This window comes from Gymnogyps californianus, chromosome 6, assembly GCF_018139145.2.
Source record: "Gymnogyps californianus isolate 813 chromosome 6, ASM1813914v2, whole genome shotgun sequence".
NCBI lineage: Eukaryota > Metazoa > Chordata > Aves > Accipitriformes > Cathartidae > Gymnogyps > Gymnogyps californianus.
In genome coordinates this window covers 33,992,082-34,007,246 of record NC_059476.1, presented here as the reverse complement: position 1 = coordinate 34,007,246, position 15,165 = coordinate 33,992,082, and the positions used below count along the sequence as shown (strand labels likewise).

General features: G+C 40.0%; 1 protein-coding gene across 1 annotated transcript in view; it reads left to right on the top strand.

Annotated features, from left to right (window-relative positions):
- The first annotated feature begins 941 nt into the window (after positions 1-941).
- ANK3 (ankyrin 3) overlaps positions 942-15,165 on the top strand; it is a 210,925-nt gene continuing 196,701 nt past the window's right edge. Inside the window, exon 1 of the mRNA XM_050899157.1 lies at positions 942-1,055. Within this exon, the coding sequence (XP_050755114.1) occupies positions 942-1,055 (114 nt within the window). The remainder of the gene's footprint in view (positions 1,056-15,165) is intronic.

The window sequence follows — 15,165 nt, the reverse complement described above, 5'->3', positions numbered from 1 at the left end:
AAAAATAGTAAGATGATTGAAGCAAGCCTTGACATAAAAGCCTAAAAGTACATTTCCAACTACATGGAAATAGTGCCGATTTCCCTTTCTGGCCACGTAACAGAACAGTGCCAGGAAATCTCCCATGAATTAAACGCCTGTTTCACACACTAGTGTGATCGTATCTTTCTTTCTGTATGATGTGTTGTAATAAGTATGTTTAAAAAAAAAAGGGGGGAAAAAAGACAACAGGGCTTTCTGTAATCCTCTCTCACAAAATGTATTGGAATTGAAAAATGAGTATAAAGGGCACACTGTTAAGATATGGCAATGCATGCATTGTTTTCTACATAATGCATTCAGGGTCTCCATGGTAAAAAGAAATTTTTATTTTATTTTTTGTCACCATCAGCAGTTAACCTAAAGTAGGAGCTGCTCCATTTCATTATAGGTTAAATGGCTTACCATACAAAACTAGCTGAGAAATGTACATCATTAACACTGCATTTTTTAATAGGTTTTAAAAACATGCTTTAGGATTAGTGAAGAAAAGACAATACAGCATATGTTATTGTTCTCGAATTTTTTTAATAGAAAGCGCTCCTTTTCAGCATTCCCCCTTCAGTGGAGTCACTTAGACACTTCCAGCTGGTGGCAGGGGATACAGCCATAATACAGCTTTCTCTGTCCCAGCTGTCTTTTTCATTACGTTAAATGCATTACGATGGCTGCACTGTTTTATAAAGGCTCAGGTACAGAAAGGTATAGGAAGAAATCTGCAGCTATGTATTTTTGTAGTGACTGCAAGCTTCTGTGAGATCTCTGAATCCTGACTGTGTTCCTGGCTCTGGTCACAGATTTCCTTCCAATCACTGGAACATTTGCTGTAAGGGCTGGCTAAAGGTGCCCGAGGAAATCACCTTTTACAAGGGAGCATTGTTGTAAAGGATTTTTAATGCGTTATGGCTCACGCAGCATCACAGTTAAAGAAAAACAGGGATTTAGAAATTAATGCTGATGAAGAAACTGAGAAAAAAAGAAAACACAGGAAAAGATCCCGGGATCGGAAGAAAAAGGTATCTAGATCTGTGCCAAATTCTGACAGGGATTCTTTTGTTTTAATTTTCTTACCTTGCAAATGAAGTATCAAAGCTCATTCTTGCATGTAACTTAGTAGCTGTTGGAGTAATTTGTTAACATTGTAAAATAGCATTGATAACCACGGCTTTGCAAAGCAATTGAATGTTTAATTGGATATTAGTTGATTGCAGTGATGATGCAGAAGGTGTGCATTCATTTCCCAGATAAATCACATGTGTTACCGTGATATGCAAACTGTCTGTGAGTTGAAAATAGTTTGTAACCATGATGTGAGGTTAAATGCTGAGCTTTCTCATAGTTTTAACAGCATAATAGTTTAGCCTTACATACATGTGCTTAAAAGGGATGTGTGTGGAGGCAGATTTTTTTCTTTATGTTGGGACTGTGTCACATGTATGGCTTCTGAAACATCCGTTTTTGGGATAATGTTACAGAAATAAGGTCTTTCAGTGTTTCTCTTTTCTTCTAAGGGTGAGCTGTTTTACAGAATTGAGCTGTAACAATCTGTTATTAGCAACTTTCTTTTGTTAGGGAAATATGTGACTGAGATCACAGAGCCTGGTTTTTCTCTGCTGTAGGTTTGTCTTAGCTGCAGAAAACCCTCCAGCAAACTAGGATCCGAAAAATTCAGTAGGCACTGCATTGCTCATTGTTCAGTTCAGGAGCCTCTGTGTGATTCCAGTCTTAACTGTTTCTCTCTAAGGTATAAAGCAAAATAGTTACGGTTTGTGGCATGATGACAGATAAAGAGGCCAGCCACTTTGGCAGCTCTGTGGATATGTCCTTAAAAATGACACCTTGTACTCTGCTCCATAGAAATAAGGCCCTGCCGTGATTTTTTGTCTTTGGCTGTATTCTATTATAATTTTTCAAGAACATATCGCGAAGCCAGTTGTCTTAACGGAAACCTGGGTATGTAGTATTTCTGTGTGTCTTTGTGAAATACCCCTAAGGGGGGACTGGATAATCTTCATATGCTCAGAGAAGTGGTGCATGTGCTTCCTAAATGACATGTACGTTTCCTCTAACATATGTGCATCTTTTGGTTGGGCGAGAGTCAGCATTTCCCTGCCCTCTTCTCTTTTTTTTCTCTGCCATGGCAGTACTATACTTAATAAAAAGCACTAAGAAACCCACTGCCTTCTGTTATAGTGAGCACATTAGGAGACTGTTTAGATGGCTGCAGCGAATGTACTGCAGCATGTCAACTGTAGGTATTTCTTCTGCATGAATGTATACATACAGATTTTCTGAATCATCTTCCAATATAAAGGAAAGTGTGAAAATAAGATTGTGTCTTTGGGGCCAATTTTGAGGCACTGCTGTTTGAAACTGGCCTGAATTAGTAATATTTTTCTTGTCTGCTGTTTAGATTATGTGCAGGTCTGTAATGCAGCTATCAGGGTGGGTTTTTTCCCCCCAGCTGAAAATGACCACAGCAGTTAAGAATTTTAGGAGCTGGCCTGTCAACCCATATTTACCTATGGCTTGTGAGCTAAAATGTATAGTCTCTCAGCTAACTCTACTCATGATGCAGGAAGCCCACGTTGTACTTAATGTGCTCAAGTTTAACAATAGCATGCCCAACCATATCCATATACTGTCTTTGTGTGAGGGTGCTTTCTCACAGTTTGTAATTAGAACAATATAGAAGGGATGTGGCAGTGAGAGGCTCTTGATTCAGTGAGGTGAGACAATTGCTTTGTGGACAAAAATGCTTTATTGTTTATACAACACAGTGCTGTAGAAAGGAAATCTCTTGGCAACCAGAGTGGCACATGGATAAATATCAGCCTATTAATCTCAAATGTGTGGATTTTTTTCAGTGTTTTATTTCTGCATCTTAAGAATGAGATAAAATAGCTTTTGCTCCACCAAAGGCTTTTTTTGGGTTCCCCCCCACCCCGACCCCTTTGTGTCACACTGGAATTTGGTAGCTTATTCCAGTTTCTTTCAGGGTTTCCTTAGCACTTTGCAGATTCAGGGCATGTAAAGGCTCTCTCTACTAGGAGGATGGAGCAAAAAGCAGCAATTGCTTCACTTAACATTTATACATTTGGGCATCAGTCTTCTCATAGCAAAGACATGGTTTTGCCACCCAGTACATAGGGCGTAGGAAGTCCAATAATTGTGGTTTGCCATTTTGTACTTTCCTGACTATTTAAAACATTTTTCCCCCCAATTTTTCCACTATGAGTTGTGAGTCACTTCTTCTTCCTCTGCACCACCCACAAGCAAGCAGTACTCGGGGGTTTTTTTGTTGATCACATGATACTGCACAAAGCTAACCCTTTGCTTAAGCAGTATACAGAAATATCCTTTAGGGTCTTCCAATCACATTGGAACAACAGAGAGTGCTAACGTCTCTGGATAATTTATACAGTAAGGAGACCAAGGCAGCCAATGGTTAGAAAGTAAGGCTGGTGGGAGCACCCAGTGTCCTAGACTTGATGATACCAGCAACAGTCATGCTGATTTATGTTCCTGTTTAGTTTGAGGATTGCAGTCTGAGGGTAGTATTTCACCGCTTTTGACTGGTTAAGCAATTTACAATGTAATAATGTTTCTGTTAAGGTTTGCTTCAATAGTTGTATGAGAGAAATGACCTTTTTAAAAATATACACAAAACAAACCCCTGTATTATATCCAATCCCATTTAATTTCAAGGTGAGATATTTTCAAACTGCTGCACTTAGCTCTGTAGAGATGCTGTGCTTCTATGCCCTATGGGCCCACCATGCTCTTTCTGTTTGCTGAATTCAAGACATTTCTGAAGGTGCAGACCTTAAACAGTTTAACTCATGCAAGAGAAAGGGATGGGGCCAGCAAGCGAAGTGAGTACAGTGAAGGGTCTGCATTATACAGGTTTTCCATTTATTCTGTTCAAGCTTATATTACAGCTTCAAGCAGTTCTGCCTCTGGATGGCTGTGCGGTGTCCTACACTGCAAATAGTTTGAGTACACCCAAGGGCAGACCTGAGCCTTAAATGGTATCACAGAACAAGCCAAGCCACCTTTAATAGTAAGTGATTGATAGGATGGCTTGCTTGATTCCTTATAGTGTGGCTCTATCATGCATAGTTTGGTTTGTGAAAACTAGAAATTGTTTATCCTATAATAATGTCTGGAAAGAAATTAGTTGCTTAGTCAGTGCCGTTCCTAAAATAAAGGTGAAATTTCTGATTTTTTTTTTTGTGTGTGTGTTCTCTGTTCAGTGCATAGCAGAAGAGAAGGGCAGGTCTTGGCACATACTCAATGATTTATGTTTTATACAATATTCAGTAGCACTGAAGTGGTTTCCATTTGCGTGTAGTGCTCAGGAGCTAGCATGTTCTTTGGGAACACGGAATAGCTTGATCATAATGCAAAGCCTGGCTGCTGCCATCTCTGAGATGTTAAAGGCTGTTGCTGTCACATCCTCTGCTGCTGCAAACTTGTGGGCACCAGGGAAAATAATGGATGCCAATGTCACAAATCCTGGTAATTTCATCATAAGGCTCACAGTGTTTGAAGGTGTTACTTAACTTTCAGGTATGCGGGAAAAATTGCCCTGCAATTTCCTAATGGGTATAAATTGAAATGCTGTGTCAGGGAATGATCAGCCTGTAGGTGTGCGGCTGTTCAGGTGGCTTCGAGGAGCTTGTGCACCTTCTGGGTTGGGCTCTGCTCCCAGCTGCTAGGGCCTGTGGGAGACGGCTTGGACTGCCCAAGACAGCAGAGCTGGAAACACCTCCCGGGGCAGTGGGACCCCAGGAGGGCATCATCATATCCTAGCTGGGAGACTCCCACTGTTTCCTTTCCTCTCAGCTCTCTTGGGGCTGTCAAATGGATCTCAGCTGTGTCAAGGTTTGAGTATGAGTCTCATGAGGTTGAAAAAATTCACTGTCTGCACCCACACAATTAACCTGAGCAAAGGGTTATGTGCAGACCAGCTTCAGTGCAAGTGGGTTCTTCAGTTTGGTTCACAGTGACAATTAAGCAGGTTTAAAGAAAACAGGGATAATACTTTCTCTGACAGGCACATGTTCCTGCAATGAATTGCCCTGTGGTTTTAAAAAGCAATTTGGATTGGAATTGGTGCAGTTTTCACATGCAAACAAGTCTACCAGTTATCAGGTAAAGCTTGAAATGTGAGCTTCAAGGCTTTTAACTCAGATAACAAGTACAAATCCCCATCCATTTTTTAAAAATTTTTAATTTCGTGATTTTTAGACAAATCTTGGGATTAGAGAGATCTGTTTCATGGTTTCTGAACAGTTGAACTTGACAGTAGTAGAATCTAGATAGGTCAGGCACAAATGATTGTTCCTTAATTCACTTGTGTTAAGGCATAAACCAGGCAGATGTTGCTCTAATATCTGGGAACATAACCTACGGTAAATGAAAAGATAGTGTAGATTTAGGGCCTGAAGGAAAAATTGTTAAGTCAGTGAATCTTCCCTAGGTGCGAGGAAAATTTCAGTCATATCCTTGATTTTGGACCTGATGGTCTGTCAGAGGCAAATCTAATTAAATAATTGAAGGATATTTTTGAGAGATGTTTAGGGGCACTGGTGGATGGGATATCTACTAGCAGTGTTAAATTCTTACCAGCATGAGGTTTGGTGATGAAAAGTGTTTCTATTCAGCTGGAAAAACAATTCCTTCTTTGAAGATGACCCCCAAAGGAATGAAAAGATTGTGTTGTATTGTGTGGGTAGCACTACAGCATCATTTGAAGTGGGCACTGCTCAGTGTTACTTTGTTGTTTATAAACCCAGAAAAAATTTTGCACTGTTACACATTTACATTTTTATTTAGGCAGGTTTAGAACATTCACCTTTTCCTCTTCACCTTCTTGATGCCTCAGGATTGTGCCGTCACAATGGATGGCCATTAGTTTTTATGCAAATGTCAGTTTGGCTTATAAACCACGTTATGCTTAATGTTATCAGCTTGCGGTGGGAGGAGATGGGGAAGAGATAGGACTAACAATGGGTGACCTCACCATCATAGGAGCTCAATGACTAGATTTAGAGCTGGACTCTCAGTGAGTGTAAATCAATACTGTTTCAACTACCTGGTTGGTATTAATAGAGTCTTTTGTCCTTCTGGTTTTTCTACCCAGGCTGGGTTTTATTTGGTTTTTTTGGGAGAGCTGAGGGGGAGGGGGAAATATCTCTTCTATGGGAAAACGGATGTTTTTGAAGCAAAAGAAAGTTCAAAGATGATGTTTGGTGAACAGGGATTTAAAGAAAAAAAACCTCTCTTTATGTGGTTATGAATATTCAGCCCTGTGCCAAAAGTCAAAGCGCTGCTAATTTCAAGCCCTTAACTTGCCTGAATTGATGGCTTCAGGATAAGTCATGCGTACTTTGATACAATTCCCCTTGGCCATTCACTAAATGTTTGTTACTGCGAGCCAAAATATTTGTCGACTAGTGCCCCTGCTAAAATTGAGCGTTAGACTCAATCAGACCTAGTTTGGTTGGAATGGGGAGGAAGAACTAGGCTCTTGGTGTATGTGATGTGGGGAGAAGAAAAAGAAAAAAAGTCTGAGTTGTAAGTTGTATTTTTAAAAAAAATGTACTTAATTCCCATACAAAGCCTGATGTATTCCCACATTGATTTGAATAGAAGTTCAGACAATAAAGGGCTGGATTTGCTGCTATTCAGTAATTTGTACAGCTGTTTAGGCCACTGGTAGAGTGGTAACAGGGGTTTTCTGACTGAGGCAGTAGGACTAGCGAAGGACTGCATTGTAAAGGCATAGAGAACCCTTAAGGGTTTGATCAGGCCCAGTGTGCCTGTCGAGTTGGAAACCTCTTAGGCCTTTCAGCAACTCTATAAAATAATGCCTCCCCATTAGACTGGGATGTGTGGGGGCCCTTTCAGGTAATGAGCTCAACTGAGATGATACAGCTGCCCCACATTGTTCCTGACTTCAGTTATCTAACTTAGGCTATAGCCCTATATATTAAATGGAGAAAGATAGGTTCCTTCAGAGGATAATTCAGTGCATGTGAGTGAGACAAGTTAAAGCAATGTCCTCATTTTCAAAGGTATTGAGTATCCTCCAGCCCTGCAGCTTCAGCTGAGAGCTTTGGGCATTCTGCAGATGAGGCCCTGACATCTCTGGTGGATGTTTGGGATCATATAACACTTAAAAACCATGTATGTCTGTTGCCTGAGCATGGTATTCGTGTGGAGCTCTGCTTTGTTGGGCAGTGCTCCACGAGGTGGCTAGTTACCGATCTCCACGGAAGAGGTCAGCTTTTGTTTTTATTTTTTACAGAGACTGAAATAACTGTATGGTGACTTGGAAGGGAAATCCAACAGAATGTTTCTTTAGTATTTATTCAAGTAAGACTAATGTGGACAGGAGAACTAGATTGAAATAAGAAGAATGTTTTGTTAATTGAAAAGAAAATTCACTCTGGGTTTATATATATATATTTTTTTTTTAAATCGTAATTTTGCCAATAAGCTGAAGTCCTCCATTATTTAGAAAGATATGGCCGTTTAGTAATGTGAATGTCCTACTTGAGATTGTTAGTGCTCTGAGATGTACACAAGCAGTTTAATGCCTTCGTATTATGTACCAGAACTAAAACTTTATTTTGCCTTTGTAGTTACAGAAAGATACAGGACATATTGTACTGCATGGTCACCTTCATCTGAGCATTATTTTAGAAAACATTTTATGGTTTGTATTAATGACCTGAACGATGTATTTTACCTAACTTTTTGGTTTTTCAGCTATGTTTTACTCACAGTTTTGGATTTTAGCTTATTGGGCAGCTGAAGTGTCTAATGTATTATATCACAGTTTATATATTAATTTTAAATCTCAGTTCAAGTGTTCATTTCAGTGTCTTCCTAATTTTTCATTGAAAATCATTCATAATTACAGAGAAAAGTACAAGGTAGAAGGGGTTCACTTATGTTTCTGATATCCTAGTTTATGCACAATATATCCTACTCCATATTTATCCAATTGGCGTTAACAGGACTTCATAGAAGTAGTTACCTCTTGATAAAAGTGGTAGTATCCAAGGCCTCTGTTAACTCACTGATTGCTCATGAACACAAGCAGGAAATGAAGGTCTGTACCTTAACAGGTATTCACTATTCCATCATGGCAAGTTATGCAGACACAATGTCTGCTTTTATTTCATGAGTGTAACATGATATATATCATAGTGCCTAGTGGAGGCTACCTTAACAAAATCTCCATCGGTAGCATTAAACTTGGTGTCTCTGGTGACCCCATCTCTACCAGGAGCCAGGCAGGCTCCCAGGTGTGCCTGGTGCTTCACCCATGGAATTAATAATTTGTGAATACAAAAAAACACTGTGATCTTGTCACTTGCTTCCCTTGTGAAGGAAGGGATGCATGTGTCACTTTGATACCTGATCCAGTGTCAGTGGAAATCCCTGCCTGCTTTCTGCAAAGAAGTCTGTGCTGGCTTATAGAAAATTGTGGTTTGTAGATTCTAAGCAGATTTCTGAACAGCTCTTAGTTTTGGTTCATATTGAGGGAAAATCACTGGTCACTAAACGAGCTTGAATTACATTCATGTATTCCACGCTCATTTGTAATACCCCTGTAAGTACATATGCATAGATGGGATGAGGGTATAATACGTCAATTGTTTGTGGTTTTTTGGAGAATATGGAAGGTATTTTTGAAAGCATAAAAGTGTATCCTTTTTTTGTGAAATCTTGTCAGCTCAGATGTGAGCTACAGCCCTAACCTTAACCCTGTGGCCTCTGCCTTTTGAAATAAGATGTTACTAAGTATCCAGGCTCTGCTGGAGTAAGAGGGTTGGGAAGGAAGTCAGAAGTGGAGACAGGTAGTTGCTGAATTCTGAGTGCCGTGAAAGGATTTCCTGGAGCTGCTGAAGTGGCTGTTTTTGCATAATCATATTTTAAAAGTAAGCACCATGATTATGCAAATCCTTGAACTTTGATAGACTACAAGCAACTAGTAACCAATCTGAATTCAAGTACTCACATAGTTCACTAGTACTGAGGAGTAACCATGGGGTATAACACAAATACTCTTCTCCACTAATGATGATGTGATCTGCCAAGCTGGGGATGGTGATCTTGTAAACAGCTGCTTGCATGGCATCTTTGTGCTCTGATTGCTGAAGAGTTCGGCCTGAGTACAAAAACTCATACCCTCTGCAAGTAAAGGATTTATACACGGCAAAACATATATGTAGTGCATGTACCACGTGAGTGAGTTTGTAAGTGTGCAGGGCAAGAGCAGGAGGGGAGGTGGTGGTCAGGGATTTGGTTTTGACTCCCCACCTGTATGCTTTGCACCAGTCTGTCCATAGTCCTGAGTCAGGCATCTTCAAAGTGTCCCTGCTTCCCACAGCGAGTCTCCATCTGTGTTAGGGAGCACTTACACTGGGAGAGGTTGTGTGTGGTGCTGCAAGGGGTTTAATGTCAGAGGAAGCATGTTCCCTTTGCTCCTGTGCAGCGGCTCCTGGAAAGCCAGGCTCAGCCCATTGCCAGTGCTGTTGGCCAGGCTGGGTCCTTAGGGAGAAACTGTCCACAAAGTTGTTAGTGGTATTTTCAGAAGTGTACACTCTGTGGGTATATATAAATCATCTGTTTCTTCATTTATGTATTTTACAGTGTGATTCTGTTCCATTGCTATCATTGATTCCTAAAGGAATTATAAATCCTTTTTTTAATGAAAAGACAATTTGAAAGAACAAGCCATTAGATAGAACAGATCAAAAAGTTAAATAGTCTTTTTCAAACTTCTGCCACTTTTCTCTTGAAATTTTTCAAATGACAGCATCACCAGCAATTTCTGCTGAGTTCACAAAGCTCAGAACAATTCACAAGTCAGTGCAGTTGTTATCTACCTTTCAGTTAGAGCACACTGATTTGCATATTCTAAAGAGCTTTCCTTAAAGGCAGTATTAAAATGAGAAACCACAGTGATGCTATCCTGTCTGTACCCTCTAATAAACCATACTTTTACCTGCCCTATTTGGTGTTCATAGAAGATACAGTTGTGGAATTCACTTTCTGTTCAGCACATCGGTTCATTTTCTGGGGGATTAGTTTTAAATGTCAGGACGTAGAATAACTCCGTCATTGAATTCCTTCAGTTAAGCAAGATTGTCACAGCTAGCTGGGCAGTTGTCCTTCCCAGTGACATGTCCTGTATATCGTCCCCAAGCTTACCCATCTGGAGGTGGTCTCCAGTGTTCTCTGGGAACCTGTAGAAAAGCAGAGCTCTGCAATATCCACTGGATAGATATTCCCTCCACTTCCCAACGTGAGTTTACAGGGCATTTTACTAACAGAAAGCAAAGGTGGAACTGAGCCACTGACTGTGTAGCTAGCTATGTATAACTTCCAAGTCATTTTTCCAGGGTTGTCATCAGAGTATCTTATAAATATAGGCATTCATAGCTCTAGAAGAGATTCCTTCGTAGGCCGAATAATTTTATTTTCTCCCACAAAACTTTTTTTCTTTCTTCCATAACTGCATCACCACTCCTTCTGGACCCTACCGTGATATCTCTGAAATTGCAATCATTTCCCATTCGTTAATCACTAGCTTAATGTTTAGCATTTGCAACCCATCTCATCAGCTGAATTTACTATTGGCCTGTGAGGAAATATCAGTGTCTGGGTGATCCGAGTCTGTAACCTGTTCTCCTGCCCCCTTCAGAATTGTATGAATCTAGCAATCATCTCTGGTGCTGAGGCTAATGTTTTCATGCCGAGACTGTAGGAAAATTAATGCAGATATTATTCAGAAATAGACTGCTGACTAGACCTTGAAGCACAGGGGAATAAGCCTAGAGTGCTCTCCACCCCTGAGGGGAAAGATCCCCCAAGAGGAGAGAAATGTGTACCAAGAACCTCATGGTGCAGCAAGTTAAAAAAAGAGCCTCATTCTATGTGTTAGTAAATGCAGCATTTTCCTGTAGTGCTGAGGAAGCCTCTCTCAAAAGAGGCTTTTTTTGGCCAGGCAGTAGCAGACAGTATGTTCTGGAGGGTGGCTGTGGACTGTTTCCTTTTTCTTACACAAGACTCTGAAAAGTTAAAACATCCCATAGTGAAATATTGCTGAGAAGTGGGTGGGAAAAGCTTCCTTTATTACATTTTTACCATCTAAGCAAAGAAAACATCTTCAAGGAGAATCAGTGAATGCACTGGATACCTGCAGTCCTAGTTTTTCCTACCACTTGATTTAATTTGAAACCACCAGCACTTTGAAGCTGCTAAACATCAAAATTCTGATAACTAAAGACTGCTGTTTTTCTACCAGTCTGAAAAGATTAAAAAGATGTTGAGAGGAAAACATCTCTCATGACAGTGGGTGCACAATCAAAGTTTCTAAGTAGGGCAGCCTGAGGAACAGCCAACAATTTTTAACAGTTATGGGAAAGTGTATGTTGTTTGATGTTCCTATCTGATATTTTTCTGTTTACCTTTTTTGCAATATCAGAATGTCTGGTTATGCTTAAAGAAGGCTTAATAAATGTTTTGCACACTCAGCACACACTACCCACATAAAAGATAAAAGTATGCAAACTTCCAAGTCATCCAAGCAACAAACAAAGAGTAGGGGGTTCTCCCACTGACTCTTCCAGTTTGATCTTAAGCAGTTTATTTAATCTCTGGTTTTCCTCTCCATAAAATAGCTCCGTATTTTTCTTCTTGTGCATTTTAAGGATCTCTTTTCAAATGGCAAGCACTGACTATTTTTCTGTTCTTGATATAGAATATATTTTGCATGCCTTGCAAAAGGACTATAGCTACAAAATAAGACCCATGCAGGGTTTATAGTTTTTTCATGACCTCGGAGCTGCTCAGTGCTGTCCTAGTGTGTGACCTATTGGCTGTATCCACAGCTCTTGGGAACATTTTTGCTGGTGTCTTGCCATAATTCTGGAGAAGAAATGTGGTTTTTAAAGAAGTATATGCTTTTTAAAAAGCTTTTGGTGGAGAGGAAGCATGCATGGTAACAATTCTAATTATGGCCCTTGGTATTCAGTATAAATATCCAATTACTGTTATTTAGATTAATTTTCTTTTATGTAGTATACCCAGCTATTGGCTAAAGGCTGTTTTAGAACGACTGATCCTACTAGTTAAGTTGCAGATAGAAACGCGTGTTGTTTACAAAGATTTTGTAAAGATCTTTCAGAATTGTTTCTGTTTAGCCCACCCAATATACAGGAAAATTGTCCAAATCCTGGTTTTAGAAGTGCATGAGTTTAATCTAAAATGGCTAAATGTAGTGTGTTTTATAACGTTGTATGTATCTTCTTGTTGACCTACGTGCCTGTTATCCTTGAAGCTAAACTCACTGAATTGTGGTCAAGTCATAGGTCCAATTAGAAGAACCACTGAACATATGCAATAAATTCAGCTTGAAAGGCCACACGCACAATCTGCCTTGGGTTGGAAAGCCAAGAGATGCTGTGACCAAACAAGATCCGCAGGGAAGCTGTTCAAAATCGTAGCCCTTTGTTCCCAACAGCAAAGCTGCCCCTTTCTCCTTGTTTACTACCAAATGCAAATGAGCAAACAAAGCTGGTGCACTTTTAAAACAAGTCAATTTGAAGGAAGATGAGAAAAAAAGAATGAAAGCATTAGAAAGGGCCTTGATGTTGAAATGGGAGCAGTGATTAAAGGGGACATACAGAAGGAGTGATTGGGGCAGCTGACCCAGAAGTTTGGTTTTATTTTGGCTGTAACTAGCTGCTGGGAGATGAACCCCTCATTCTGAGGAGGTCCTTATTAACCCACAATGTTTTGCCCAGGCTGAGTCAGTAGATAAAGCCCGGAAGGGGAGGGAGCAGAATAGGACAAAGCCAGTAAAAATTCAATCTCTGCTGGGGATTGAGCTCCAAACCCTGCTGAGTTCAGGGAGGCCTGCGGTTCCTTTCAGGACAGTGTAGATAGGCTCTATGAGCAGTAAAGGTGATGTGCGGTTGATAAGAAAGCTAAGGGGATGGCGCTCTTCCCTGAGAGCATTAGCCGTGCTGCAAGTGAGCAAATCCAGTGCTGCCTGCAGGGCTGCTGCTCTCTGATTGCATTGCTGCTGTGGGACTGCAGTTGTCCTTGTGAACTCCTCCTCCCCAGATACAGACGCTAGCTTGTTAGGGGGAGAAATTCAGGCATCGAAGTAGGCAAAAAGATAAAAACCCTCTAGCTTTTTATAGCAGGGTGAGAAATTTAATTGGTTGGAGGACATCCAAGAGATTGCATCTGATTAAGTCCTTGAAAAGATAAGATCTCTTAACCATTACCTGGTTGCATGAATTTATACTGTGGATATGTAGTCTAGTCCTTTGTCAAGGTTCACATATAAAGAGGTAACCACAAATTAATCAGGGCTTGTCAGTTTTAAGATATTCCTGGTACAAAGTTGAGAAATTAATTTACACCTACAAAATAGCAATTGTTCCCTAAAATAGCAGTATGCTAACCAAAATACTTTTTTTTTTTTTTTTTTTAAATTCTTAAAGGTTAGGGGTGAAAACAAAATTCAGCTTCATCTCTTTCTGGGTGTTTCTTTTTCATTTGCAGTAAAATTTTCTCACATTTTCTTGACAAGTCAGAATCTCTGTCCTAGTTTTCGCAAGACATGGTCTCTGTGCCTGCCTGCGTGTTTCCTAGAAAATAGTTGTCTGAAAGAGTTGCCTGAAAAAGGAGCAAAGGTAATATCCCAAAAGGAAAATAAAGTCACAGATTATATTAATATTCAAACTAAACAATATCTTAAGGAAAGATTGAGGAAATACACAAAGAGAAAAAATAAAACTGGAGGGGGAGCAGGGGATCTTGCAAAGCTAGCCAGCAAAATCCCTGCCAGAGCTTTTGGAGGCTTCTGACTGGAACTTTGCAATACATTGGGTATTCCTGTGGGTTCAGTTTTGTCTGTTTTAGTTATTCAAAATAGAGTTTTTATTATTTTTTTAGAAACATGCATGTTAACTAGTGGCAGTTGATTTTGTTAATACCAGTTATTTTATGCATTTATTGTTCAGATGAATATTCAGTCCTTTGCCTCTTGGATAGTTTTGTTCATGCAAACATAAATTGAATATATGAAGTCTTATTAACATGAGGGCTGCCTGGAATCAGTTTTATTTCACGGGTAGCCGGTTACTGTGATTCAATAAATGCGATTGTCTATAGTTCTTATATTTGGCAGTTACAGATTAGGGCTGCATAGCTTTAGGGAGGATTTTCTAGCAGTACAATTTAGGTTTAATATGTAGCAACCTTATTTTGAATACATCCTGCTGTTTGAAGAGACATTTAACGGCTGCTCAGGGGAAGAGTGGTGGCAAGAGAGGACAAGGTCAGAGGTAACTCGGAAGGAGTGTATTAACCAGCCTCAGAATGACAACATGCACTTTTTACAAATGGCAGAACCAGAATGTTTAATAGCAAAGCAGTGATAATAAAGCTGGATTTCAGACTTCCTTCTGTAATGAGAAAAGGGCAGTTATATTTTGTGGGAGGCTCTGTTGATGGCTGTCCTAGCACTGCATACTAACAGTCCAATGAAGTCAGTGGAGGAAAGCTGGTCCTCCAGCCTTGTGTTGTTTACGTACTGCTGGTATGTTAGAGAACATTTTTCTTCCATTCTGATGTATTACAAACATTAAGATTTCACTTAAAAGGATGCTGCATGCCTTTTAAGTCCAGTTACATTGTACTTGGAATGACTTTTAAAAACGTTTGACCCATGGGCCATGGCCTTGTTGCCTTTCCTGAATGACGTTGCCAAATGCAATGGGAGTGCACATGGGAGGGAGTCAAACCACTTGTAGCGAAGCCTGCAAAATGAGGGGAACTTGCCTGTCTCATCAGAAAGAGGGAATTAAATAAATCTTTCCAGAGAACTAAGTTCCTTTATATTAGATCAAGGAAAGCTTCTCTTTGCTTTGATTTTAAAAACCTCTAGCTGCAAAAGACATATTAGCTGTTGCAATTGAAATGCATAGGGGAAAAATGATGCTATGTGCTGGCCACAGATTTCAGTTTTCAGAAAGCAAAATATTTTGCAACTAGATAGGCAGATCAGCTTTGTGTTGAGCTGACAGG